Below are 25,663 nucleotides of genomic sequence, written 5' to 3'. Positions count from 1 at the left end.
GTTGCAAAAGCCGTTTGCCCAGCAGAGCCTGGATCCGAGACAGCCTGGGAATGTTGGTGACCGGGTTATCCTGAGCCACGTGGGTGGCTGGGCTAAAAGTGCCCAGGGTCCATCCTTAGGGAGGGGAGCATCTAACGCCAGGTGGCAGTGGCCAGACCCTGTCCTGTGAGGCAGTCACTGGCAGCTTGGGGAGTCCAGAGGACGGAGGCAGGCAGGATGAGGAGGAGGGGCAGCGGCTGACAGGGCTGGGGGGTGGGGGGCAGACCCAGGTGCGCCTCCCAGGGGCCAGAGGAACCATGCCTGTGGCCCAGAGCAGTACCAGATTTGGAGCTGGTGGCCTAAGACTGTAAACTCGGAGTGCTGTCCAGGAAGGTGCCAGGAGGGCCTCAGGAGATCACCGCCCTGTAGGGCAGGAGGTGATCCCTGAGGTCCCCAGCTCAGGTAGGAGAGTGGGAAGGCCAGGGCCTGGGGGCTCCCAGATTCTAACTCGCTGGTGTGTCTGTGTCAAGTTGGGCAGAGGTGGACTGTAGGGCGGGGAGAGTGAACAAGTGAGGACAGCAGTGGACAAAGAGAAGATATCTTAAAAGTTCTCATCACAAGAAAAAAAAAATTGTACCTATGAGTGGTGATGGATGTTAACCAGACTTGCTGTGGTGATCGTTCTGCCATATGTACAAACATTGAACCACTATGTTGCATGCGCGACACTAATATACTGTTGTATATCAATGATGTCTCACAATAAAGGGAAGGCAAGCATGAGAATCTGCAATTCCGGGTCTGGCTCCATGGGAGGCTGGTGTTGAGAGCAACCCAACGCCTCCACCCTGCCCCTGGGCTGGGACCACACCTCTCTTCTGGCTCGCCACATTGCTAAGCAGCTTGGTGACAAAGCAGAGAGCTGGGGCCTGGCTGGGCAGGGGCCGCCGCTACAGCGTGGTGTCAATCCAGTGCAGCTGTGGCTGCAGAGCTGTCCTTCCGGCGAGCAGGGGTGAACATCCTCATGTGAGCGTGTGTGCGCACGCGTGCACGTGTGCCTGCACGTATGTCTGTGTGAGCACCTGCGCCTGCATCCGATGCCAAATAGATCGAATCGCCTCTGTGTAGCTGAGTGCCTTTGCACAAGGAATGTGTGTGACGGGGATTATGTGTGGATCAGTAATCTGATCAACACACCTGAATATATAAACTGCGGTGTGATTGCGGCTGCAAACATCTTTGTTCTCTGTTCTGTGAGCTGCTTCTGCATTGCTGAGAAGGAGGGAGGGAACGAGGGAGGGAGAGAGAGAAAAAGAGAGAGAGGGAGGAAGAGAGGGAGAGGGAGAGGGAGAAGAACAGGGAGAGGGAGAGAGAGGGAGAGACACTGTCAGCTCCTGAAGGAATCTCTCCCTTTGTGTATTCCACACGTGGCTGTTTGTATCAATACCTTCAAGTGGGTGCCCTGGGGATTAATGTGTCTAATTTGTCTCTGTGGGGTTGACATGTCTTTATGCTCTTCTCTGTGGACCTGTTTCTGTGTGTGTGTGTGTGTGTGTGTGTGTGTGTGTGTGTGTGTGAGAGAGAGAGAGAGAGAGAGAGAGAGAGAAATCAGCCTTCCCTTAAAACAGAAACTCCTTCTCTGCTCGCCCGCAGCCACCGACTTGCCCTCTGTAGCACCCAGAGCTGTGGAAGGCAGTGGCGCTCCTGGGCCAGCTCTCTTGGTTCTAAGAAAGGTTAAACAAGCTTCATGACCCCGCTCTACGTGAGACTTACCTGGAGAGCTTTACACACCACGAGGCCTGGGTCCCAGCCCCAGACAGGCCGACTCAGTTGGGCAGCGGTATTTTCAAATGCCCCTCCGTGGTTCTGAGGGCAGCTCAAGTTAAGCGCCGGGCTGATAAGCGCAACAGGTCTTGGAACCAGGGTCAAGGGGAGGAGGCAGTGAGGCTTCATTTGGGGAAGCCCAGTCCTGAAGGAGGGGTAGGGAGTGCTGTTGCCATCTCAGGATGTAGCTGAGAGCAGGGAGCTCTGACTTCATCTGAGTGTTCGTCCCTTTTCCTAGGCGTCCTCCTCCAGGAAGCTTGCTTGCCCCGTGTCCCAGGGCAGAGGTCTCCCCCAAAAGACAGAAGCAGTGGCTGGCTGAGGTTTCTGGCACCTTGCTGGGAGTACAAGGGTGACAGTCCTTAGGAAGGAGCACTGTGTGTCCACTTGGAGACACAGGCCGTGCCCTCATTGCCCACCTCTGGCTCCTGTCCGGAGTATCTGTGCCTGATGTGGCCCTGAGGTGGGCCAAGGAGGGAGCTGAGAGGAATCCCCTTCCTCTCCCTGTAGAAAACTGACCCCCAGAAGCAAAGGGTCTAGATTGTGGCCCAGAGCCCAGGCCCAGGATGCTGGCTGAGGCTGCTGGCACCTGTGCCAGAGGGGCTGATGGAGGTGCTGCTGGCCCCTGGCAGTGTCCTGGGTGGCGGCCTCCCTGTCTTCACCTCTCACCAGCCTCTGGCCTGACGTTGTCCTGTATGTGGGAGAGTGAGCTCCAGCTCTCGGAGGCCTTCTGCGGCTGAGAGAGGTGGGCAGGCATTCCTCTGTCCCAGCCAGGCAGGTCAGACAGGAGCTCAGACTCCCCAGGGAGAGTGGAAGTGAGTGAGCCCCAGGGCCAGGTAATGCCAGAGGCAGCCTGTGACCTCCAGGGGTGTGGAGGACCCTGGGAGGAGGGGCAGAGACCAAAGCCTGAGTGTCCGGCACAGCCGGTGCCCTCAGGTGCTGGGGCCAGGGCTTCCCCAGCTTGCACAGTCCTTCCTGAACCTCAGGAGAGGCTGAGCCCGCATCCCCTGGCCGCCTGGGCTTCCCAGGACTTCTCTCAGAGATACCTGAGGCCTCTATCAGCATCTCTGAATGGGCCCTGAGCAGAGAGAATGGCAGGTGGGTAAGATGGGGCTCCTTGCATTAAGCCTTCCTGTGGCTGGTTTTCTTTTGCCTTTTTGGGTGCTTTTTTGTCACCCAATTGAGCTTAGAGAAGCCCAGGGAAGTTTGGAGAGGCAAGGAGAGAGGGAGGGAGGTGTGGGTGGAGAGAGAGCCTGGGCACAAAGGCCCCCAGGTAACGGCTGCTCTGCCCACTGGTGCAGGTGTGCGAGGACCAGTGGTCCGGGTGCAGCCCCCTGGCCTCCTGAACCCGGTGCCTATGGCTTAGTGGGGGCCCTGACATGGGCCTGCTCAGTCTTTTAAACCACTGAATAGTAATAAAAATAATTTAAAAGTTACTGTGTAGTATTCCATGGTGCAGCTATGCCAGGGCCCACTAAAGGTGCCTGCCTGATGCTTTGTTGCCCTATTTTTTTTTTTGTTTTTGTTTTTGCTGTTGATGCCATTTTAAATGATGCTGCAGTGAATATCCTTACATATGCTTCTTTTCGTTATTTCTCTGGGACAGAGACCCAGATATGGAACTGTGGGATTGAGGGAAATGTGCGTTAGTGAGGAGTGTTAGAAGCGGACCAGACGCTTCCCCTGGGGATGTGGTCCCATGGTCCCCTCCCTGACCCCCCTCCTGTCATCCCCACTATTGCTGGTCCTCGAGGACCTCCCCTCTTGGAGCTCCCGCCGCTCCCTCCGAGGCCCCGGCACACTCTTCAGCAGCTACTTGTCTGTCGCGGAGGTAAAGGTTTGGTCCTGGTGGCCCAGTGGGCTGAGGCAGGGTGAGAGGATCTGAGTTTGTTAGAGGACCAGGCTGCGCAGCTGAAACACAGCGGCCCTCTCTGAGTGAGCAAGTGAGAAATGTGGTTCTTTCTCACGCGGCGGCCCGGCCCCGTGAGCTCCCTCGGGCATCCTGTGTCCTTTCCGAGTGTTGCTCCCCACACCTCAGGTGTGCTCCTTGCTGCACTGTCCAAGCCAGGTCGGGCCTGGCATTTGGGAGGCCGCAGGACCAGAAGTGGCGAGTGTCCATGCCTTACGGACACGTGGTGCGGAAGTTGCCCACTTCACTGCCACCCTCCTTCCATAGGTGGGAGCTTCCTCACACGCCCTCACCTGAGAGCAAGCGGTGCCGGGAAATGCCCTCTCCAGGTGGGCACACGTGTGACAGCTAAAACTCTGTCACTGTGGAGAGAGATTTGGGGAGAAAGCCATGCAGACCATCCCAGGGGTCCGAGGGGGGCCTGAGCCAGTGTGCTCCCCACTGTATCCCCTGTGCTTAGCACCGAGTAGGTGCTCAGCAGATGTGTGTGGGGCAGAAGAATCCAGAACAGCATGGACCAGAGCACGGCGTGGCTCGCCTTGGAGGCTGAGAGCCTTGCTGCAGGTGCGGGAGGGGTCAGGAGGAAGGGCAGGCTGTCCCTGCCCCCCCCCCCCGCCCCTGGACCCGCAGGATTCATGCCTTGTCTTTCTCTCTAGCCCCTGACACCGTGGGGCTGCTCTGAGTGGGAGGTGAGCAGTGCTGGCCGGAGCCTCCTTCCGGGCTGAGAAGCATCATGGCCAGCGTCGTCGTGCAGGCTGCCCTGGTAGCTCTCCTGCTGCCCATGGTAAGGACCCAGGACTCTCCCCTCCATGACCAGCTGCAGCCCCAGGCTCACCTGAGCCCCCGCCCAGAGCACCTGTGTCTTTTGTGTGCCCTTAGTCAAGCTCAGTTCACTTGGCTGATATCTCTGCCAGCATCTTAGAATTAGAAAGGGTGCCCCTTCTTCAAGTTCCTCCATTGATTTGACCAGAAATTGTTACCCAGTTTACAAATCTATTACGATGGTGACATGTGTGGCACTCTTTAGAGTTGTGCAGTACACAACCTGCTCAACTGTATGCAGGGGCCCTGATCAGGGCTGCAGAAGGCTCTTCTGATCCCAGGCCCCAGCCCACAGTCTCTGCCACGTTAGAGCTCAGAAGCCCACTCTCTGCTCGTGTCTCTCCCGGAGCAAGCAGGGTGAGCGGCCCCTGCCCTTCAAGCTGGGAATTCAGACCAGCAGTGGATGCAGCTGTCGTAAGAGCCCTGGATGTGTGTCCGGCCTCTGCCCTGCCGTACTGTGGGACCGTGCACAGGCCCATCCCTGGAAGCTGCCTGCGCGTCTGTGAACAGTCCGGGCTGGACTGGATCCCTGAACACTGCCCTTGGCAGCCCAGATGGCCTATGCCTGCCGCAACTTGCCCACATCCCCTTAGAGAACAATTCCTGCCATGAAATTTTGAGTGAGTGACAGCATTGGGATGCAGCTGTCATGATAATTCGTGGGCTTTGAAATTATTTGGTCCTGCGGATACTTGAATCCAGTATCTGCCACTAACTGGCTGTGAGACCTTGGGTGGGAGTTTCTTAAGTTCTCTGAGCCTCAGTTTTCTCTGGTAGAAGGGGGCAAGAGCAAATGACAGCGGCTGGTGGGCCCACTGAATGTACCTACCTAGGGTACATCCTGGGGGTGCACCTACCTCCTGGGGGTGCACCTACCTCCTGAGCCCCCAGAGGAGAGAGAGGATGAGCTCTCTCAGCCCCTCCTCTCTCCCACCCTCTGCTTGCTCCCCTAAAGTGCAATAGTAGCTTTGTCGTCTCTGGAGACAGACTGACTGGGTTCGAAACTTGGTTGTACAGTCTACTAAGCTGTGTGACTTTGAACCAGTTACTTAACATCTCTGTGCTTAAATTTCATATCTATACAATGAGAAACGGTAAAAATAGTACCTGTTTTGTACTTATATATATATATATGACAGAATAATGCATGCACATAGGAAAGTGCTATATATATATTTGCTGTTATTTTTATAAGACATGGAAACTAAGACCCAGGAGGGGTTGGGTTCCCCCAAGGCCACAACTTGAGTTGAGGAAGAGCCCTAATGGTATCTAAGACAAAGAGATGTGAGGTGCCTGCGGGCCCTGAAGACCCTCTGTCACCATCCTTTTCCTGCTTCTGCCCCACCCCCACCTCTGCGGCTTAGGGAGCCGCTCTTATAGCTGAATGTCCCTGCTCCCTCCCACCGTGTCCATCCCCTGCTTCCCGTGTCCCCCGCAGATCCCCGCCATGCACTCCGACTGCATCTTCAAGAAGGAGCAAGCCACGTGTCTGGAGAAGATCCAGAGGGCAAATGACCTGATGGGCTTGAACGACTCCTCCCCAGGTGAGCAGGGTGGTGAGGAGGACGTGGCATACCCAGCGTATCAGGCCAGCCTTTAGAACTGGTGTCCCAGCCCCCAGCCTCCTGGTAGAGAACGATGGAGGGTACTGCTCCCGGGGTCCTTCAGAAAGTCCTTTGGGGAGATGGAGTCCTGGATCTGCTCTGAGCAGTGACACTGGGGGTGCCCTCCTGGGGACAGCCTGCCCTGGGTGCCTCACCCTGGAAGGGGCTGGTATGTGTGACTGGATGTGGCCCCCTTCGATCCCGTGGGAGCTGGGATAGAACTGGCATCTGGGCCAGCCAGTGGCTGTCAGAGAGCTCGTTGGCAGGCCGCCTGGGTCTGGTGGCAGCAGGGACACAGCTGTTGCCAGTGCTCAAGCTGGAGGGTACCTGGTCAACTCAAGGCAGGAGGTGTGGGGTCCTTTCCCTCCTCCTCTGCTCACTCCACCAGAAGCCAGAGAACGCCTTGACAGCCACGGGAAGCCCAGTCCGAAGTCCTCTGCTGCAGTGCTTCTTTAGGGGCTGCTGTTAGCATGGGGAGGGGGGCTGCCTCCTTGAGCTGGAGGGGACCAAGCAGTGCAGGCCAGTAAGCAGCCTTAGCTCTCCTCCTCAGGTGCTCATAACACCCCTGATCCCAATGACAACCCAAAACGTCTCGCTGCGTTTCCAAATGTCCCAAGGGAGTGACGTGGCCTCTAGCCGAGAACCAGGGGTCATGTGTAACCCCCTTCTCCTAACTCCCCCATTGTGCAGATGGGACACTGAGGCCCACAGGGAAAGGTAACCTTGGCTTCCTGACCCCCAGTGGGGCCAGGGAGAGGGTCTGTGTGGGAAGTTGGGGATTTGGGCGTGGGGGCATCTCTGGAGGCCGTGCCAGCTTCACTTATGCCTTTGTAGCTAGGGGGTGGGGCTGTCTGCCCAGACTTGAGGAATCCTCTTTTCCCTCCAGACCCTCCTCGTGCACAGGGAGCTCTTCTGAGCACCATCTGTTTAAATACTTGATTCATCTGCAGCCCAGTTATGTGTAACGGTCCCTCCGGGCCAAGCTTCCCGGCCAGTCAATGAACATTAACTGGTAATGGAGCTGCTCCTTGCCATGCTGGCCTTTTCCTCCAGCCGAGCTCTGGCTCAGCCCTAACTGAGGCTGAAAGTGGATTCTAGGCCATACAAGCCAGGGAAACTGAGGCAGGGGGCCCAGATGGGCGACCAGTTGCAGGAAACCAAAACAATGTGTGGTACAAGGTTCTTGCTTACGGGATGGGAAAGTGGAGGCCCGAAGTGGGCCTGGAACCCAGGTGTCCTGCCTCCCAGCCCAGGGCCACTGTGCCTGCATCACAGGTGGCAGATGCATTTGGGGTTGGGCAATAAGAAGCATGGAGGAGGGAAGAGTAGAGATGAGAGGTGGGGTTCATTGCACGGTCGTTCATGGAGCCCGGGGCTCGGAGAGCACAGGAAGGCACGTGCCCCCAGGCGTGTCTTGGCAGACCAGTGAGCGAGACAGAGGTGAGGATGGAAGCCTCCTAGCAGGGGGCAGGCCAGTGCTGGGAGGGGGGGCTCACCCCCAGGCATGCTCAAGAGAGGAAGAAAGGAGTTCTGGGAGATTCAGGGAGAAGCTGGTATTTCAACCAGATCCTTGGTTCTCAAACCTGGCTGCACATCAGGATCGCCAGAAAAATGTCCTCATGCTACAGTCCAAACCAGTTACAGCAGGGCCTCAGTCCGTCATAGTCACTATGAATTTTAGAGACTCCCCAGGCGATTCTGATGAGAAGCTGGGCTCAGAATCCCGGAGCTTAGCCTTAGGGATGAGGAGGCACTTGACAGCAGGTGAGAGCTGAGGGATGGATGGATGGGGAAAATATTAGGCTGAGGGAACCACAGCAGCAAGAGGTGCGGGGGAGGGGAGTGAGTAACTCCCTGTATTTGTAACCCTGAGTTGGAGCGGGTGGGGTGGGCCAGAGAGCAGGTATGGCTGAGGGCCCAGGAGTAGGTATCCGTGTTCCAGATTCATCTCCACTGGAGTTGGAGGTAGGAGGGGATACCAGTGGGTGGTTTCCACTGGGCTGGTATCCCTCCAGTGTCCCCCAGCACCCTACCTGGTCCCCCTCGAGCCCATCCTCAGGTGCCCTGTGAGTCAGGGCCAACCACAGGGCATCCCCCCATTCCCTGCCAAACCTGAACTTGGGTGAGGAACCCCAAGCCTATGGAATAAATTCACTCACCCAGCCACTCATACTCACTCACTCGCTCACTCACTCACTCACTCATTTATCTCTTCCCCCTTAAACTCGCTCATTCAACTCAAGTGACAAGCTGGAATTTTAGGTGTCTGGCCCAGGTGAAGTGAGGGCAAGGCCGCAGGTAGGAATCTACAGAAAGAGAGGTTTGCACTCTCATAGTCCTGATTGCAATTCAGAGACTAGTGCCAGTGGGGAGAGGTGGAGCTGGTGCTGTGGAATCCAGTGAAGGGGAAAAGCCCTTCCTGTTGGGCAGGTTGAGTGTAGGTAGTGAGATCAGGGAGGGCTTCAAGGAGGAAGCGGTATTCAAGCTCAGCATGGAAGACCGCATGGAGTCTTCTGGAGGCAAGAGAATAGTCGTCCTTTAACCCTGAGTGCTCAGAGCAGAGAGGAGGCTGCACCCTCCCGTGGTCTACCCAAAGAGAGGTTCCCCCGCCTCTCGCTTTGCCTCCACTTTGTGTCATAGGGTGTGGCTTTACAGGAAAGAGCTGAGACCTAGTTAAGCAGAGTCAAAAGGCAGCTATCAAGTGGAAAGGAAGATGAGACTGTGGGCCCAGCTAGGCCACCATCTCCTTGGCCCTTTCCTGCTCTGTGCCTCAGAACCTCTGCTGTTACAATGAGGGTGTGAAACAGATCATGTGAATAGCCAGCACTTACACAGACTTACCACGCGCCAGGCACTGACTAGTGCTTTTTCCTCGTACTGCAGAAACCTAGGGGGTAGGCTCTATTATTACCCATTTTACAGGTGAGAAAACTGAGGCACGAGGAGGTTATGTACCTTGCTTAAAGACAGTGCAGCAAGAGGCAGAGGTGGAACTTGTATTCAGGTGGTCTGTGCCCTCGACCACTGGGATGCACGGCCTTAGAAGATGACCCACTCTGAGCCTCAAGTGCAGTTTGGAACAGGCTGGAAAGGCTTTCTGGAAGAGTGAAAGGTCATATGGCAGAGGAAGTTGAAATGAGGCTGGAGAGAGGAGTTGGGAAGGAGGGCCCTAAATGTGCCCCCAGAGGCCTGCACTTTGCTTGGCTATGCAAGTGCCAAAAAGTGTTTGTGTGTCTAAGGGCCAGGAGAGCGTGAGGCTGTGACCCGCTTGGCCGGGTCACCCAGGCCCCAGCTCCAACACAGCGGAAGGAGAGGGGCAGGGCGACAGGAGGCCAAGGAGTGTCCAGCTCTGCTTGCTTCAGGCCCGTGGTCTGCAGGGGCTTTCCACTGAGTCCAGCACTGTCACGTGACACACAGAGGGATGAGGCCAGAGGCTGGGCAGTACCTTTTCAAGGGGACTTCAGAGCAGGTGGCCTCTGGGCACCTTTCCAGTGCTGAAGTTCTGGGAGAGAGTTGGCCATGCTGCCAGCTGCCAGGCGAGGTTTGCTAGGGCCTGAGAGAAGCCTCGGCAGGTCCTTGGGGCATCCTTGAGTTCAGGTTAAACATGCTTGGTCCATCTCATTGTGCTGAGTAGAGCATTAGGGCTCCTGGGGGCATTACGGATGCCCTGCCCTGACAAACAAGGTCAGCGCTGTTGAGGGTACGCGGTAAAAGCCTCCAGATGATTCTAAAGTGTATCCAGGTTTGAGAACCACTGGTCTGGCTGGAGAAGAGCTTCCCCTGGGGAGCCTGTGCTATCTCCAGCCAGAGAGCAGCCCACAGGGCGCAGGTAAACCAGGCTGGGAGCCAAGAGTCAAACTGGAGTGTAACAAAGGATCAGCAGTTGTGCGTTCTGTTAGTAATCTGTGCTTGAGGTGCGTGGAGAGTGGCCAGCCCTCCTGCTGCACCCCTTCTCTGCACCTCCCCTTCCCCTTCTGTCCCCAAGCACACACACTGCGCACAGAACACTAGCCATAGGTCAGCCAATGGCCCTGGAACACACTGGAGAATGAAAAAAGAAAATTTGTTCCAATGACTGCGAGTGTGAGCTCCCAGCAAAGCTTTTATATATTTTTAGGTATTTATATACATTTTGTATATCTCCTGTGATCCTTTAACGTGAATAAAGTGAGTGCGTTGGAATGAGGACGCTGAGCTGTTAGAGATGAGGTGTGTCCACGGCCTGTGGTTGGGGGACGGTCGGGGCTCCCGGGAAGGCACCTGTACCTTTCAGATCCTTGTCCCTCACTGGTGTTGGGACCTCCACCCCTCAGGGAGCATCGAATGGTGATGGGTGTCATGGCTTTCAGAGTGGAAGCCAAGAAGCAGAGGCACAGGAGCTGAGCAGGCAGGAGTTGGGGGCAGAAAATATGGGTAAGGCAGTGGAGAGTGGAGCAAGCTTTCTGACTGGGTAGTTTTGTCTGCAACGCCCTTGGCATGTTTTAAGGATGTTTATTGCGACCGCTGTTGAGGAGAAATATTAATGGTTTGGTCCCTCATTCCAAACTCCTGAATCCTAAATGGGATTTGAGACAGCACCGAGTCCAACTCTGTCACGGGACACACGGAGGGCCGAGCCAGCTCTGGGACAGGACCCAGGTCTGCCACCCCAGTGGGGGCTAGCCTTTGTGCACAAGCGCGCTTGTGTCAGAGAGAAGGAAAAGACTCCTGCGCGTGGGAACCTGAGTCTCCACTCCTGAGGGTCCCCAGGCCCTTGCAAATCACAGGCACCGCCTGCTGGGCGGGCCGTTTTTTCTCTCTGCTCAGTCCAGGTGGCCTGCCTGCCCAGGGTGCGTCCAGCCAGCATCTCCTCTTTGCAGGCTGTGGACTTCCACCAGCCTGGAGGCCTTCCCTGCATTTATGAAGGGCTGGTTCGGTGTGGTCCTCCTTGGGAAGACTCTGGAGAAGATGGAAGAGGGAGGGAGGCCTGTAGCCGCCTTGGCTTGTAAGGAAGATGAGGAAGCCTGCTCATTGCTATTCTGACCCAGCCTCCGAGGCCTGTCCAGGGTGCACAGGGCCTCATCCCAGGCCCCACCTCCACCCTCACCAACACAGGAAAGGCCTGGAAGAGGGGAACCACTGCAGGGCTGGGCTCAGGCTCCCCATCCTTGGAGCGAGATCAGCTTCTTATCTGCGTGTCTGCTGAGACTGAACCAGCACCCAGCATGGGCAAGGAGTGGGGTGCAGGGACGCTCACTCTGAGGGCCTTGCACCCCAAATCTGACTTGAACCTGCATTTGAACTTCCCAAAGGCGTGTTAAGGCATAGATTGCTGGGCCCAGCCCCTGGGTTTCTGACTCAGTGGGTCTGGCTGGGGCCGGGTCATCTGCATTTCTGACAAGTTCCTAGTGGTATTCCTGGTCTGGGGTCCACACTTGGAGAACCACTGACCTCTGAGGGGAGGGCCGCAAAGTGAGCCCCCCTGCCCCCCACGGAGCTCACAGCTCGCCCTCGTTTCACAAATCAGAAACATTGGCTGTAAAGCAAATTTCAGTAAATTGGATCATGTTTTACCCTTGAATTGTATGCTAACACGAGGGGTCTGTTCTAACAGTACCCGGCCTCCTCGGGTGGCTTTCGAAAGGGAGAGCTGCGTCTTTGTCTGATTCCCCTCAGTGCCCCGGTCTCACTGTGGGTTTTGAACACCGAGTGGAACTGCACAAAATCATCACTATGACAACCTGAGATTAGCTCCTTATTTTGTTCCAGTCGAGGCTAATGGCTCTTGCGTTCTGTCTGTTCAGCCTGCCCAAGTGGTCTTTCCCCCTCCTGTTGTTACAAGGTGCTGCCTCTCCAGGGCTGCTTTGTGCAGTGTCTTAGTGGGAGCATAGCCTTCTCCCCCTAACCAGGAATCCCCCCCGTGCCTGAATTCCTCTGACCACGTTCCACGGAGGCTTTTGGTGGGACAGGTTGAGCCAGGAGGGCACAGGCAGACGCAGTGTAGAATTGGGGTACAACCAGAAGGGAATGGGGGGATTGGGGTGTCCAAGTGGAGCGTTCTCCCAGGGATTTCTGATCTCCTCTGCCAGGAGAGGAAGAGGAGGGGAACTTTTTCAACCTCTCAGCAGTGCCGGATGCACTTGACATCTCCCCCTTGAGGCCTGTGTTCCTGGCTGCTGTGCCACGAACCTCTCTCGGTTTTCCTTGTGTTTCTGGACTCCCCTCTTCAGTCTTCTTTGCCAGCTCCTCTTCTGATGTTGGCATTCCTCCTTCTGTTGGGGCCAGGCCCTCTTCTCTTTTCTTCTCCGATCGACGCCTTCTCACTAGACATGTCACCCAGGTGCACGGCGCTACATGGACTTCCTGGGCTGACCACTCCCCATTATCTTTCTCCAGTTCTCACTTCTCCTGTGGACTCCGCGCTTTTATCAAACTGCCTATTTGATATCTAGCTCCTCTCGGCTCTTTGCCCTGTCTCAAACGAAACATATCCCAGACTAAACTCTTGAGTTCTCGCTTGGGTAACTCCCCCCACTGTTTGGCAGAGGTCAGGGGAGGGCGGAAGGGCTCAATTTGGAGCCTTGGCAGCAGAGATGAAAAGCAGTTCCATGTAGGAGAGTCTGGAGGTGAGTCTTAACATATCTTAACATATCAGTCCTGCCCGCTGTGACGAATGGCTCATGCATCCATGCATCCAGCCATCCAGACAGTCAAGCCAGAGCGCAGATGCCATCCTACGTGCCTGTCTCCCCTTCACTGCATTAGCCAGGCAGCGTAGACTGTGCTGCCATAACAGACAAAGCTTCTCATGTCAGAGACTTAGCACGATGACATTTAGTGCTTGCACGTGTCCCAGGCCAGGGTGGTCACCAGAGACGGGAGGTGGAGATGGTCTCCACATGGTCATTCAGAGATCCAGGCTCCATTCATCTCGGAGCACTGCCACCCTCTGGCCTCCGAGGATGCTGCAGCGAGGAGAGAAAGCAAAAGGGTGTGGAGCCTGTTGGGCATGTCCTTGAGACTAATTCATCACTTCCCCCATCTACCGTTGGCGAGAACTCAGTCACGTGAGATAGGGGAGCACCAATAGTCCCTGGCACATTTGTCGCTGTCTCCAGCCAGTCTGTCCCCAGGCCCTGACAGTGCTGCCTCCAGACTCTTCCGTGGAACTCCTTTTCATCTCTGCTGCCCCGGCTCCAAATCGAGCCCTTCTGTCCTCCCCGACCGCTGCCATATCCTAACAGACACGTCCCCATGTGTGCTTTCCTGCTCTTGAAATCGATTGAATCCGATCATGTGACTCCTTGTTTTAAAATGCACCTGTGGGAAGCAGAATACTGCCCCCACAAAACATGCCCCCGTCCTCATCCCCAAGACTGCGAAGTGTCACCGTATGTGGCAAAAGGGATTTGGCAGGTGGGAATAAGTTAAGGGCCTTAAGATGGGAAGAGTATCCTGGATTATTCAGGTAGATTCGGAATAATCACAAGGGTCCTTATAAGTAAAAGAAGGAGGCAGGGAGGTCAGGGAAGAAGAGAGATTTGGGAATGCGAGGCGACTGGCTTTGAAGATGAAGAAAGGGGCCACAAAGCAAGGAATGTGTCCAGCCTCTTGAATCTGGAAAAGACAAAGAAACAGATTCTCCCCTAGAGCTTCTAGAAGAAACACGGTCCTGCTGACACCTTGATTTTAGCCCAGTGAGACCCATTTCAGACTTCTGACATCCAGAAATGTAAGGCCTGTGTCATTTTAAGCCACTAAGTTTGCTTGGTTACAGCAGCCATAGGAAAGTAATACACCATCCAGGGGCTTCTCTTAGCATTTAGCATAAAACCCCAAATCTTTCACATGACTGCCAGACTGTAAGTTCTGTGCAAGTAAGAGAGTGGGGCTGTTTTAGTCACCCCTGTGTTGTTCTGCTGTGTCTGACTTATAATAGGTTCTTAGTATTTCTTGAATAACTAAATGAGTAAGTAAGAGGGAGGGGAAGGGGAAAATGGGAACTTTTACAAAGGGTAAAAAGGAAGAGGAGGAGGAGAAAAGGCATCTTGAAATCTTCCAGGCCCAGCAAAACTAAGCTTTGTCGGGACTGGAGTCTGGAATACATGGGGATAGAGAAAGTGAATGCATTTGGTGGGAGTGGAAGGAGAGTAAGTTGCTGTCCTTAGTTAGAAAAACCCAGGGATCTCTCAGGAGCCCAAATCCTGTCCTTGTCTCCCCAGAAAGGGTCCCTTGGAGGACTCAGCTTCGAGACCCCTGAGACCAGCACAGGTCCCATCAAGAAGGGGAAAGGAGATACAGCCTGCATCTCTTTCCGTCTAGGTCAGGCCGGGAAACAATAACTGCAGGAGACATATGAATGGGGCATTCTGGGAAGCTCTGAGGAGGTGACTTGAGTCTCCTGTGACCCCAGTGATGCAGGCTAGAGGGCTGTGAGCTCCCGAGGGGGTCAGAGACATTGTCCCTAAAAGGAAAACTCGTTCTCTGCTCCCATGTCTGACACCAAATATGCGGGTTTTCCACACCAAGCAATTCTCCAGTTTTCTGCAGACACCAACCAGATGTCCCGACAAATCAATTCAATTCTGACCCAAACCGCCTGGAGTTAGCACGGACCCCACAGGTTACGGGCTCAGCCTCACAAGACGGCCCCTTCCCAACGTCAGTCGTGGGTCTGCCAGTTGCCCACACTTCTGTCTGACTTAGCTACAAATCAGAGATTTTGTGACCTTCTCCGTGAGTTCAGTAATTTGCTGGAATGGTTCACAGAACCCAAAGAAACACACTTGACAGTTTACTATAAAGGATATAAATCAACAGCCCGATGAAGAGGTACACGGAGTGAGGTCCACAAGGGTCCCAAGTTCAAGAGCTTCTGCCTCTGTGGGGTGTGGGGTGTGCCACCCTCCGGCATGCGGATGTGTGCACCAGCGCAGAAGCTTTCCCAACACCGTTGTGGAGAGTTCTTATGGAGATGCCATGGTGGAGGCATGATTGAGTCAATCGCTGGCCATTGGGGATTCACTCAGTTTCCAGCTCCTCTCTTCTCCCTGGAGGTTGAAACCCTCTAATCACATGGTTGGTTCTTCTGGGGACCAGCCCCCTTCCTCCAACAGCCGCTTCGTTAGCAGGTACGGCTGAAAGGGGCTGACGAATAGCAAATGGTGCTCCTCTTACCCTACCACTCAGGAAACGCCGAGGGTTTTAGAAGCTCTGTGTCAAGAACGCGGGACAAATATCAAATGTATAATTCTTATTCTATCACTTTGTCTCAGTCCTCTACACCCAGAAACCGAGATTGGGCCCTGGAGTTGTGGGTTCTAGTTCTAGGCTTCCCATCTGCCCTGTCCCTAGGACCCTTAGTCTGTAGAGGGGACCCAGGCTGGGAACCGAAGCAGGCACCAGGAAGGCTTGCAGTGTGGCAGGCCATGGGGTGGGGTTGGGGCGACCTTGGCAGGTGCCCCTCAGGAAATGTCTGTCCTGTTAGTGGGACCAGGGACGGCAGTCCCAGCCTCCCTGGCGCTCCTCTGGGTACCGGCAGGTCCTGAGTGAATCTCTGTTCCAGATTTGAGCTCTAGTCACTGGAGTTGGGAGTATCCTCAGAGACACCCAGCCTTGGGATACACACAGGGAAACTGAGTCAGGGTGGCGGGGTAGAGACTTGCCAGTCATGCAGTCAGTGAGGTCTTGGCGGAAGTAGACGAACCTCAGGTCGTGTAGTTGCTCTGCAGGTGCTGAGGGGGCCCTCTGGCCCCCCCGTCCCTCTGCCCTCAGACATAAACTCCCCAAATGGAGTTTCTCCACCTGATGGTGAGGGCTCGGGGGGCTCTCAAAATAGGTAAGAAGATGTATCCCTGCCCTGTGTCCACGCCTCTGACCGCCAACCCAGGAGCCCCATGTGCCATCGCCACCCCTTAGCCCCCGTGACTGCTCGCCTCCATGTAAAGTGCCCAGGACCTCAGGATGTCAGGGGACAGTAAGCTGCCTGTGCCGGGGCCGCTGTTCCATGTTAAGGGATCATATGTTAGCGGGGCTCCTGGGACGTGGGCCAGACATAGCCGTACTCCATGGACGTTCCACGGTCAACATGGCCATGACAGCCGAAGATGTGCTGTTTGACCTCTCAAGGACCTGATGTCACAACCAGCCGGATGCAGGCTGGAGTCCTGCTGTGATAGGTGGACGGGATCGTCACTAACTGGCCTGTTGCTGTGACACCTGGGACTCGGCTGCCCTCATGTGGCCCCCAGTGTCCTCACCTTCCCGGTTTGTTGTGCTCAGAGCTTCCTATGCTGTTTCTGGCTCCCAAATCCCATCATTCCAGAAGACGGATGCTACAGGCCACTGTGACTGGGTGAATTCCATCATCTTCAGGTCTGAATTCTGAGAGACAGACCCGTTCTGGTCCAAACAGCACCCAGACGTCAGTCGTGGACCCCAACAGACAGGCTGTGAGCTCCTGAGGCCTGCCCCACTTCCCCTCCCCCGCTAGCGCCCATCCGGGCTCCCTGTGTGCCCTGTTAGCGCCCTCCGCTGGCCTTTCTTCTCACCTTGCTCTGGTTGGTCTTCCGGTCCAGGCCTCCCTCAGAGGAATGATTTCCAGGGACACCTCGCTGAAATCATGACGTTAGTGATGACAACAGCAGGGAGCGTGTGTTGAGGGAGCTCTTCTTCATGCATGAACTTACTTCATGTATGAACTTACACGTATGAGCTCGTTAATCTTCTGCAGCCCCAGGAAGTGGGACGCTGTCGGTCACGCACTGGCTGTCCCTTATCTGAGAGTAAGAGAGTAGCGCTCTTCATAGCCGTGTTTATAGACCCCTCGGCAGGCTACGGGTCCCTCCACCGTCCTCCACCTTTGCCCCTCTGTCAGGACCGCACCACCACAGACACTTCCTCTGCGCACCCCATAAATAGGGGGTCTCCTCCGCGGGATACATACAGGGTTCCCTCCTCCGCGCTCTTCTTGCTTCATGTCCTTTCCCTGGTGAACTCCCATCCCATTGCACTCCCCACACCCGTTATGCTGCAGTTAAAGCAAACGCCGGGCCTTAGGGACCGTGTTAAGGAATGGAGGAGACAGGACTACTGAGAGGTGCTCCCTGCCGGGGCCTGCTCACCGTGGCTCTCTCCCCATAGGCTGCCCCGGGATGTGGGACAACATCACGTGTTGGAAGCCCGCCCACGTGGGCGAGATGGTTCTCGTCAGCTGCCCCGACCTGTTCCGAATCTTCAATCCAGACCAAGGTGGGTTTCTTCCTTTGGGCCCCAGACCTTCCTGGGAGACAAGCACCAAAGACCACCCTCCAGGCAGATAGTCCCTGTTCCAGAGCTCACCAGTGGAGGGGATGGGACCTCAGACCTCATGCACACAGGGACACAGGCTTCCCTCAGACGTGGCTCCCCACGTGGAGGTGTGTCGCTGTGGGAGGGATGAGCCTGGGCTCTCAGACATGGTGTCGGTCACCTACCCAGCTGGGGATCTTGAACAAGGCACTCACCCCTCTGTCCCCTGTTCCCTGTTCTGTCAAATGGGAATGCGGCCTGGTGACTGGGGAACGGAGCGATGCACATGGAGTCCCTTGGATCAGGACTGGGCATGTTTTAAGGTTCCGTGGTAATTGTTAGCGGATGTTATTGTCATTATCACTTATATAGAGATGCTCCGAGGCCCAGAGAGAAACACACATGGGGACACACAGGGAGACGCCCTCAGGCGGCTGGACACAGGCGCTCGCCCACCTCCATGCTCGCACACCCTCGCAGTGGTCAGTGCACACCTGGGTGCTTTACGCAAAGCATGTTCTTGATCCTCGCTGCCCTCGGCCAGCTACGAGGACTCAGGAGAGGAGTTTCTGGGGTTCCTGTCCCTTGGGAGCTCCTGGGCTGTATGTGAGAGGACACGGGACACACAGGAGCCCTGTGACTTGTACATGCTAGCTTGAGTGACTGGCGTGGGATGGCACCCTCCCTGCGAGGGCAGGCTGTGTGGGCACGGTGTGATGAAGAGCTGAGTTTGGATGTGTCTGAGTTTGATGTGGAGTGGCGAGCTATTGAAGGGCTATGGAAATATTCAGGGGCCCCCGGGCCGATGGAGGGATCCTTGGGTTGGGTGGTGGCTAAGCTTTGTGACTCAAGATACAGGGGTGTGGGGCCAGGGAGAGGGCAGTGCTCTGCCCACAGGCACGAGGCCTTAGTGAGCACATCTCCGTGGGGAGGGGTCTAGGGCTGCATCTTTCCTTTGGGTGTGAGGCTGCGTGGCTCCACAGGCCTATTTCCGCCTTCAGCAGAGGCCTTGTGGACTCCCAGCAAAGCTGGAGTCTGGCCACCACACTGCCCCAGGGAAGAGGCTAGAGTCAGACGCTGGTCCTCCACCCTACCCCTGTGAGTGTAAAGGGAAGTAGAGTGGAAAGCCAAGGGCACTGAGCTGGCGCTGGTCGAGGACAGATGCCACCATAAGGCTCCAGGAAGGCAGGCCACCAAGAACCACCCACTGACCACTGAGCCCTGGGTTGGGGCCTTGGTTAAAGGAGGGGTGTCCTGGGTGGCCATGCACAGGTCTCTTGCAGCTTGGGCCTCAGCTGCCTCCTTCACCCACCTATGGCTTCAGCTAATGTCCTTCTAGAAGTGGAAAGTTTCCAAGCTCCACTCCACTATGGTGTCCTGCCTGCCTCCATCCCCTGTCCTGTTTGTGAGAGAGAGAAGGTAGATTCTGTTTTACACCTGGAACTCCACCAATCTTGATTCTACTTGGAGCGGAAGGTGCTTGCAGGAAGTGTGGCCACGGGACACAGTGGCAGTGTATTGGGGTGCCAGGCCCCTATCTCAGGCACCCATCCCAAGATCAGAGAAGACAGGGTTTAGCTGCAGTGTACCCCACCTTCCTCCCCCTACTTCCCCTTCTGGGTTCTTTTAGCCACGCCTCCCACCTCCATACCTCCTGCCAGTGCAGAAGGAGGGTGGCTGTCAAACTCACCCCTCCTGACATCTCGGGGACTGGGTGAGACCACTTCCTGTCCACAACAGGATAGGAAGTGAATTTTTTAAGAAGAGACATACAAGGGAAGAGCTGAGGGAGAAGAGGTACAGAGCGATGGTGGGATGTCAGGATGTGATGAGCTGTGATTCAGCCCAATCTCTAATTCATTCCTATAGAAACCAACTTAATCACTTCCTCCACTCATGTACTCCTTTCATTCATTCATTTATTTAAAGTTTATTGAAAACCTACTCTGGGTCCGGTACCCCAGCAAGACTGTTCTTCTCAACAACAAAAAAGGCAAAGTGAATCAGTGGTAAAATAAGATTTTCTTAAGATAAACTTTCCTTCAGACTCTCTCCCTCCCTCTGGCAATAGCACAATGAGTGTGTTATTCACATCTGATTCTTAATGGTTCATGAAGGCAGAGCCTTTTAGCGTCTCTAATCACAAGTGAGACTTGCCTTAAATCCTTAGAAAGTTGAGAACGGCGGCGTTGCTCCTCCTAGCTCTTGGTTCCCAGGGCTGGATCTCGTGTTCATTGGGATAGCTGTTACTTTGCCGGTTATGGAGACACAGAAGCCCTGCTCTCTCTCCTCCTCTCAAACGCCCTGCTCATGTCTCGTTATCTGTGTCCAGTCCTGGAGGGAGAGGTAGAATCTCCAGTGTCTGGCCAGGCCTCAGCTTGTAGTCCTGAAGGCTCTGGGTCCCCGGCAGAGACTCTCTCCAGAGTTTGGGAGTCGGGACGGCGGGGGGCCGGGGGGTGGGGGGGACGGGAGTGATCCGCAAGCCGGTGAGAGCCCACCCAGCCTCAGTCCCCTTGCTCACCTCTGCGTCCTATCTCTCTTTCTCTGTTTCAGTCTGGGAGACAGCAACCATCGGTAAGAGGAACCCCGGAGAGGACAGACTGCTGATCATTTGTCCATGTGTCCATCCAGCAGGAGCCCAGTTCTGCCTGTCGGGAATGGGTGGGGGTGGAATGAGAGGCTCCTCAGGGACCAGGTTCTCCGCTTCTCATCCCTCTCACCTCCCCCCTTGGCCATCCTAGAGGGTGTGGGGGATACAGGAAGATGGAAGACACAGCCCTTAGTCTCAGGGTGCACCTGGGCTTGTTGTATGGGAGGACGGGACTCCCCCACGGAGGGGTTAGAAAGAAGCCTGAATGTGTGCGTGAGCCCACACAGATACTGCGTCCTCAGGTACCCTCGGAGTTGGAATGTACAGCAAGCATGGGGACAGGAGAGACCTAACGAATTGTATGCAGGCAGAATCATGTAAAGGTCGGGGGAGGCTTCCTGGAGGAGGTGGCATGTCAGCTGGACCTTGGACAAAGGAGGAGTAGAAGGGAAATGGAGTTGATTTTTAGTAGAGGAGTCAGTGTGGGTGGAGGTGGGAATAAAGAGTCAAGAGGGAAAGAGAAAAATGTCTGAGGATGAAGTCTTTGGAGTTTCCTGGTTGCCTTTGATGAGAGCAGTTTGGGGGCTGAGCTGGAGGGGTGAGCACCGAAGAAGAAACCCCAAGCCCAGGCCTCGTGTTGCTGTTCCTTGCCGTTTCCTTGAAGAGGCCCAATCATCCTTTTTCATTGCTCTCCCACGCTGGAGGGCCGCCTGTCATCCTGGCAATACCCCATTTCCACTTCCTGTGGTCCAGGGGGCAGAACTGAGTCATCGGCCATCATTAACATCCCAGAAATACAAAGCAAACGAGATGGGCGTTAGAATGTGCAGTGTGTCAGAAAGGTGCGTGGCTCTGGAGTGAGAGGCTGCCTCTTGGCCGAGACCCCACCCCTTGTCCTCGAGACCAGGGGTCGCCTTGGCCTTCCATCCTGGACAGTCAGCCGTGGACACCCTGGCATGCTGATGGCCAGGAACTCTGACTCATGCCCATGTCTGTGTTTTGCAGGAGAGTTCGGTTTCGTGGACAGTAACTCCTTGGATCTCTCAGGTAAGGGCATCAGCTGGGGTCAACTGTGGGCTGGCTGGAGGGAGGGAACCTGCTGACCTGTGAGCACAGGGACCCCACGTCCAGGCCACATATGCCCCTCTGCCGCTGTGGGATCTTTGGCAGGTCGCTTTCCTTCTCTGATAAAGCTGTGGGTTTTTTCTTTATGGAAACTTGCACTCAAGTTCTCAGATAGAACATCATGTATCCAATTCCAGGGGCGCGCAGATCTCTCGGAGCTCCCCTTGTGGACTCCAAATAAGGTACGGCATTAGGTCGCCCCTGACAGTCTTGAACGCCCAAGTATAGAATGGTGGTTCTCACACTCTTAATTGTGATTGCAGTCACCAGTGGGCTTGTTCAAACTCAGATTCCTGGGCCCCACGCCCACAGCCTCTAATTTATAGGCCTGGGGTGGGGCCTGGGGATGTGTTTGTAGCCAGTCTCCCAGGCGATGCTGATGGCTGGTCTGGGGAGGACGGCCACTTTGGGAACCACTGACCAAAGATCCTACGATCTTTGGGTCCTACGAGGTTGCTGGGGGAAGGAGCCCAGGGAAGACGACACTCACTGCGGGCTCTGACAATCTGGAGAGTGCTCCATCTCCCTCTCAGAACAGGAGAGTGGCACATTCGTGGGCTAGTGCTGAACAAACAGGCTCATGCTTTTCTGTGTTATAAAGAGAAAAAGAGAAAGGAGAATAAAAGGCTTCCCCCTCTAGGACCACGATCCCTGGTGATGGGGGTGTTGGATCCGAAATCTGCGTTTGTGATCCCTGCTCACTGGTCTTTGATAAGTGAAGACACAGGGCCTAGGGAAGGTGCTCAGGCCTTTCCCTGGGAGCATTTGCCAGTTCCGGAAGCTGGGGCGGGGGCATGGCGGTGGATTCAGCCTGGCTCAGTCTCTTCACCCCCGTTAAAAGATCAGCTTGCGCCTTGTCCCCACCCCCACTCACCCCCCTCGTCCGTTGTAAGGGCCGAACTCCAGGGCATTGGCAATCACTCTTTGCCCTCCGACCGTGGAGGATTTCATGAACCTTGACTCGCCAGGCTTCTCAGATGCGCATGTGGGTTTCCAGGAATTCCCACTTAAGAAGTAACTTTTGAATAAGAAATTCAGGACCCCCTTAAATCATTTGCGTGCCTCCCTGAGCTTTCCTTCTGCCGCAGACATGAGGGTGGTGAGTCGGAACTGCACGGAGGACGGCTGGTCAGAGCCGTTCCCTCATTATTTCGATGCCTGTGGATTTGATGACTATGAATCGGAGCCTGGGGACCAGGTGAGTCTGCCGCCACCCAGAGGCTTGGAGGTGGGGCTGAGGAGGCAGGTGGAAGGGTACGGCCACCAGGGGCCTTGACGTCTGATGGGACTACAGGAAGCTGGGGTCCCCAGGCAGCATTCATGAGCACCTGCTGTGTTCCCACGCCTGGCGCTAGACGCAGGAGGACTTTCATTCACTCATTCTAGGCTGAGAAGCAGCTGCGTTGCTGCCTGAGCGCCTCCAGCCCCCACCTGGACCCTTTCCCATGCTAAGGCTGCTGCCTTTTCTCATTGGTCAGTGCTCCTGTTCAACAAGCATTTCCTGAGCGCCTGCAGCCCCTGTGCTCAGGGGAGGAAGCAGCTCAGTGGGGCTGGAGCGTTGGGGAGGCTGCGTGGGAGAGGCAGGCACTGACGGGGCAGTGGAGGAAGAGAAGCGAGGAAGGAGGACGTGGGCAGCGGGCCGAGAGGGGGGCAGGCCCTGGCCTGGGAAACTGGGTGCAGTTCTGCCGGGGGTGGGGGCTGGGCAGGCCCCACCTGGAGCCCTCCATGTCTGTGCCCGCTCCAGGATTATTACTACATGTCGGTGAAGGCCCTGTACACGGTTGGCTACAGCACGTCCCTCGTCACCCTCACCACTGCCATGGTCATCCTGTGTCGCTTCCGGTGAGGTCCCCAGCAGTGTGGGAGTGAGGTCAGCCCACCCCAGCTCAGAGCCCGTGCTCGTCTCCTGGGTGTCAGTCCTGCAGCTCCCTTGGAAGGCATTTCCCCCACCCCAGATAACAGATGGGAAGCTTGACCCCAGAGAGAGCTACTGGCCTGTCCAGGGCCACACAGCACGGCAGACCCTGCCCAGGCAGAAGCCACGCTTGTGTCTTCCTAGTCTTGATAGAGAGGACACAGGAGGGAGAATTCTGGTCTCAGGAATAATGGGGCTTAGTGACAGGGGCTTGAATCAGAGAGGTGGGAGGGAAGAGGTGGTCTAAGTAGGAGGTTCCCCTGAGACAAAGCCGTGCATTTGGCCCAGAGCAGACCTGAGAGGGTCGGGGGGTTGGAATGCTGTGGGTTCCCGGCCTCAAGGCCTCTTCCTCCATGGCCGGCTGGTGTAGGAAGCTGCACTGCACCCGAAACTTCATCCACATGAACCTATTCGTGTCGTTCATGCTGAGGGCCATCTCCGTCTTCATCAAAGACTGGATCCTCTATGCCGAGCAGGACAGCAACCACTGCTTCGTCTCCACTGTGAGTGAGCTGAGCCTGGCCTCGCCGGGAAGGTGCCCTGGCCTGCCAGGACTCCACCTCCCCAGGACACCCAGCCTTCAGGGTGTTTTCCTGTAGGTTCAGGCAGTGTCCCCAGTGAACATGGAAATCCAGGAGTGACCATGAGGCTACTGGTAGCCAGTGATTTCCCAGTATGATGTCACTTCCTGTCCCTAGTCTTGTGTGTGCACTTGGCAGAACTGCTAAGGAAGGTCAGGTGCAAAGGCCAAGTGCCACCTGGCTGAGGAGCACAGGCTCAGAGAGAGAGTTTGCCTGGACCTGGTCGTTTAACGTGCCCCCAGTGGAGCTGGGGGGCTGATTGGCTCGCATTCTTCCCCGACCACCTCCCTGGTTCTCAGACTTGTGGAGGGAAGCAGAGGGGATCGGCTTTGATGGAGCAGGATGGAAAGAACAGTGCAGAGCACAGAGCCTTGACCTGGGAGGGCACACTTAGAGGGGGTCTCTGTGAGATTTCTGGGGGGCCAGGACGATTCCCGCTACCCCGTGATGTCTAAAACCCTCATTTCACCAAGGGGCCTCCTGCGTGGACCTCCCTACTCACCTGGCCTGTGGGAGCCCATGGGAGAGGGGAAGGGACAGGATGATGGGGGAGGCGGAGCCTGGGGAGGGAAGGGCTTTGTGCTCACCCCCCACCCTGTCTTTTCCAACATGGCATTGTTGCCTCCTTGGACAGCTTTGACTCAGAATCATAGGCTGCTACAATTGTAAACTCTTCAAATCCAGGAATGTCAAGTGTTTCAGACCCGTGGGATGTGTGAACCCGAGCATGCCATCGCTGAGGGGCCCCAGGACTCTGTGTGGTCCCGCTGGGCTGGATGTTCAGGGCTCCCATGGGGCCTCACGTCTCCCACACCCTCCCGCGCTCTCTGCAGGTGGAATGCAAGGCCGTGATGGTTTTCTTCCACTACTGCGTCGTGTCCAACTACTTTTGGCTGTTCATCGAGGGCCTGTACCTCTTCACCCTGCTGGTGGAGACCTTCTTCCCTGAGAGGCGATACTTCTACTGGTACACCCTTATTGGCTGGGGTAGGTCACCAGCTGTGGCCTGGACAGGCCCACGCCTCATGGCCAGCTGTGTCCTTGGTGCTGCCGTCAGGGAGTGTCCCGTCAGAGGATGCAAGCACGCTCCTGCCCCTGCTTGTGGCACACACTCCTGGTTCTTGGGCCCTTTCTTGCTCTTCCTGCCCATAGGAAGCCGATTGTCTGAGAAAGGATACGCTCAGGAATCCTTCTGAGAGGCCAGGTCATCCGTGGTCTGGGGGAGACGTGAACCCCTCGGAGGCCTGGTGGTGAGGGACAGTTAGGGTCGCCAGGACTCCAGGTCTGAGAGGGAGACATGCCCTCTCAGAACCCCAGAACCCCATGTCTGTGTGCCAGACATGTGTGCCAGAACCCCATGTCTGAGGAGGGATGATGGCCACCAGGAGCCCCAAGTCTGAGGGGGACATTGGACCTGTTGGGTGTTCCTGTTATCACAGAGCTCCTTTTCCTGCCTTTCCAGGGACCCCAACTGTGTGTGTGTCGGTGTGGGCCATGCTGAGGCTGTACTTTGATGACACAGGGTGAGTATGTGCCCGAGAGCCAGGCTGGAGCTCTGAGGAGGTTCTTACACATGGGTTCTCGGTGGCTGCCCTGACGCCACGTTAGCTGTGCAATGCCGGCCCAGACTGCAGCCCCCGCCCTGGGTACCGGCTGCATCCTGACCCCATCACAGGTGGACGCACCCAGCCACCTGTCAGCCTGCAGGCAGTGAGAGAATGCATGGTTTCAGAGCCCAGCTCTGCTCTTGGGCCCAGCTCTGAGGGGCTCTTTTCCTTGGACGGAGGAGAGGAAGAATGTTCAGGGGAAGGTTTCACCCCAAGAGCCTTTGGTCTGAGGGGGGAGTGTGGCCCTTGCCTAGGAGTCCCTTGATGACTCTGACTCTTGGGCTCCAGTCGCTGCCTAGACAGGGGAGCAGAAAGAAGGACCACAGCACTTGAAGAAGTAGGGCCAGCAGGGTCTGCAGCCTGCCTGAGAGCTCTCCTTCCAGCTGCCCTTCCTCGGGGGCTGCAAGAAACGAAGCACCACCCAGGGGCCAGGGACATT

At 56.0% G+C, this 25,663-nt stretch overlaps 1 protein-coding gene across 4 annotated transcripts in view; it reads left to right on the top strand.

Moving 5' to 3' along the window:
* Positions 1 to 25,663, top strand: part of ADCYAP1R1 (ADCYAP receptor type I) — a 54,206-nt gene that overhangs the window by 7,245 nt on the left and 21,298 nt on the right. For all 4 annotated transcript variants that reach the window (XM_033088542.1, XM_033088543.1, XM_033088541.1 and 1 more), the window contains exons 2-11: positions 4,366 to 4,493; positions 5,973 to 6,078; positions 17,260 to 17,367; positions 19,960 to 19,980; positions 21,002 to 21,043; positions 22,210 to 22,319; positions 22,866 to 22,963; positions 23,407 to 23,539; positions 24,451 to 24,604; positions 25,080 to 25,140. In XM_033088542.1, the coding sequence (XP_032944433.1) occupies positions 4,443 to 4,493; positions 5,973 to 6,078; positions 17,260 to 17,367; positions 19,960 to 19,980; positions 21,002 to 21,043; positions 22,210 to 22,319; positions 22,866 to 22,963; positions 23,407 to 23,539; positions 24,451 to 24,604; positions 25,080 to 25,140 (884 nt within the window). In that variant the 5' untranslated portion in view covers positions 4,366 to 4,442. The remainder of the gene's footprint in view (positions 1 to 4,365; positions 4,494 to 5,972; positions 6,079 to 17,259; positions 17,368 to 19,959; positions 19,981 to 21,001; positions 21,044 to 22,209; positions 22,320 to 22,865; positions 22,964 to 23,406; positions 23,540 to 24,450; positions 24,605 to 25,079; positions 25,141 to 25,663) is intronic.

This window comes from Rhinolophus ferrumequinum, chromosome 20 (genome assembly GCF_004115265.2).
Source record: "Rhinolophus ferrumequinum isolate MPI-CBG mRhiFer1 chromosome 20, mRhiFer1_v1.p, whole genome shotgun sequence".
NCBI lineage: Eukaryota > Metazoa > Chordata > Mammalia > Chiroptera > Rhinolophidae > Rhinolophus > Rhinolophus ferrumequinum.
The sequence above is the reverse complement of the archived record's forward strand: the minus strand, read 5'-3'. Positions and strand labels throughout refer to the sequence as shown.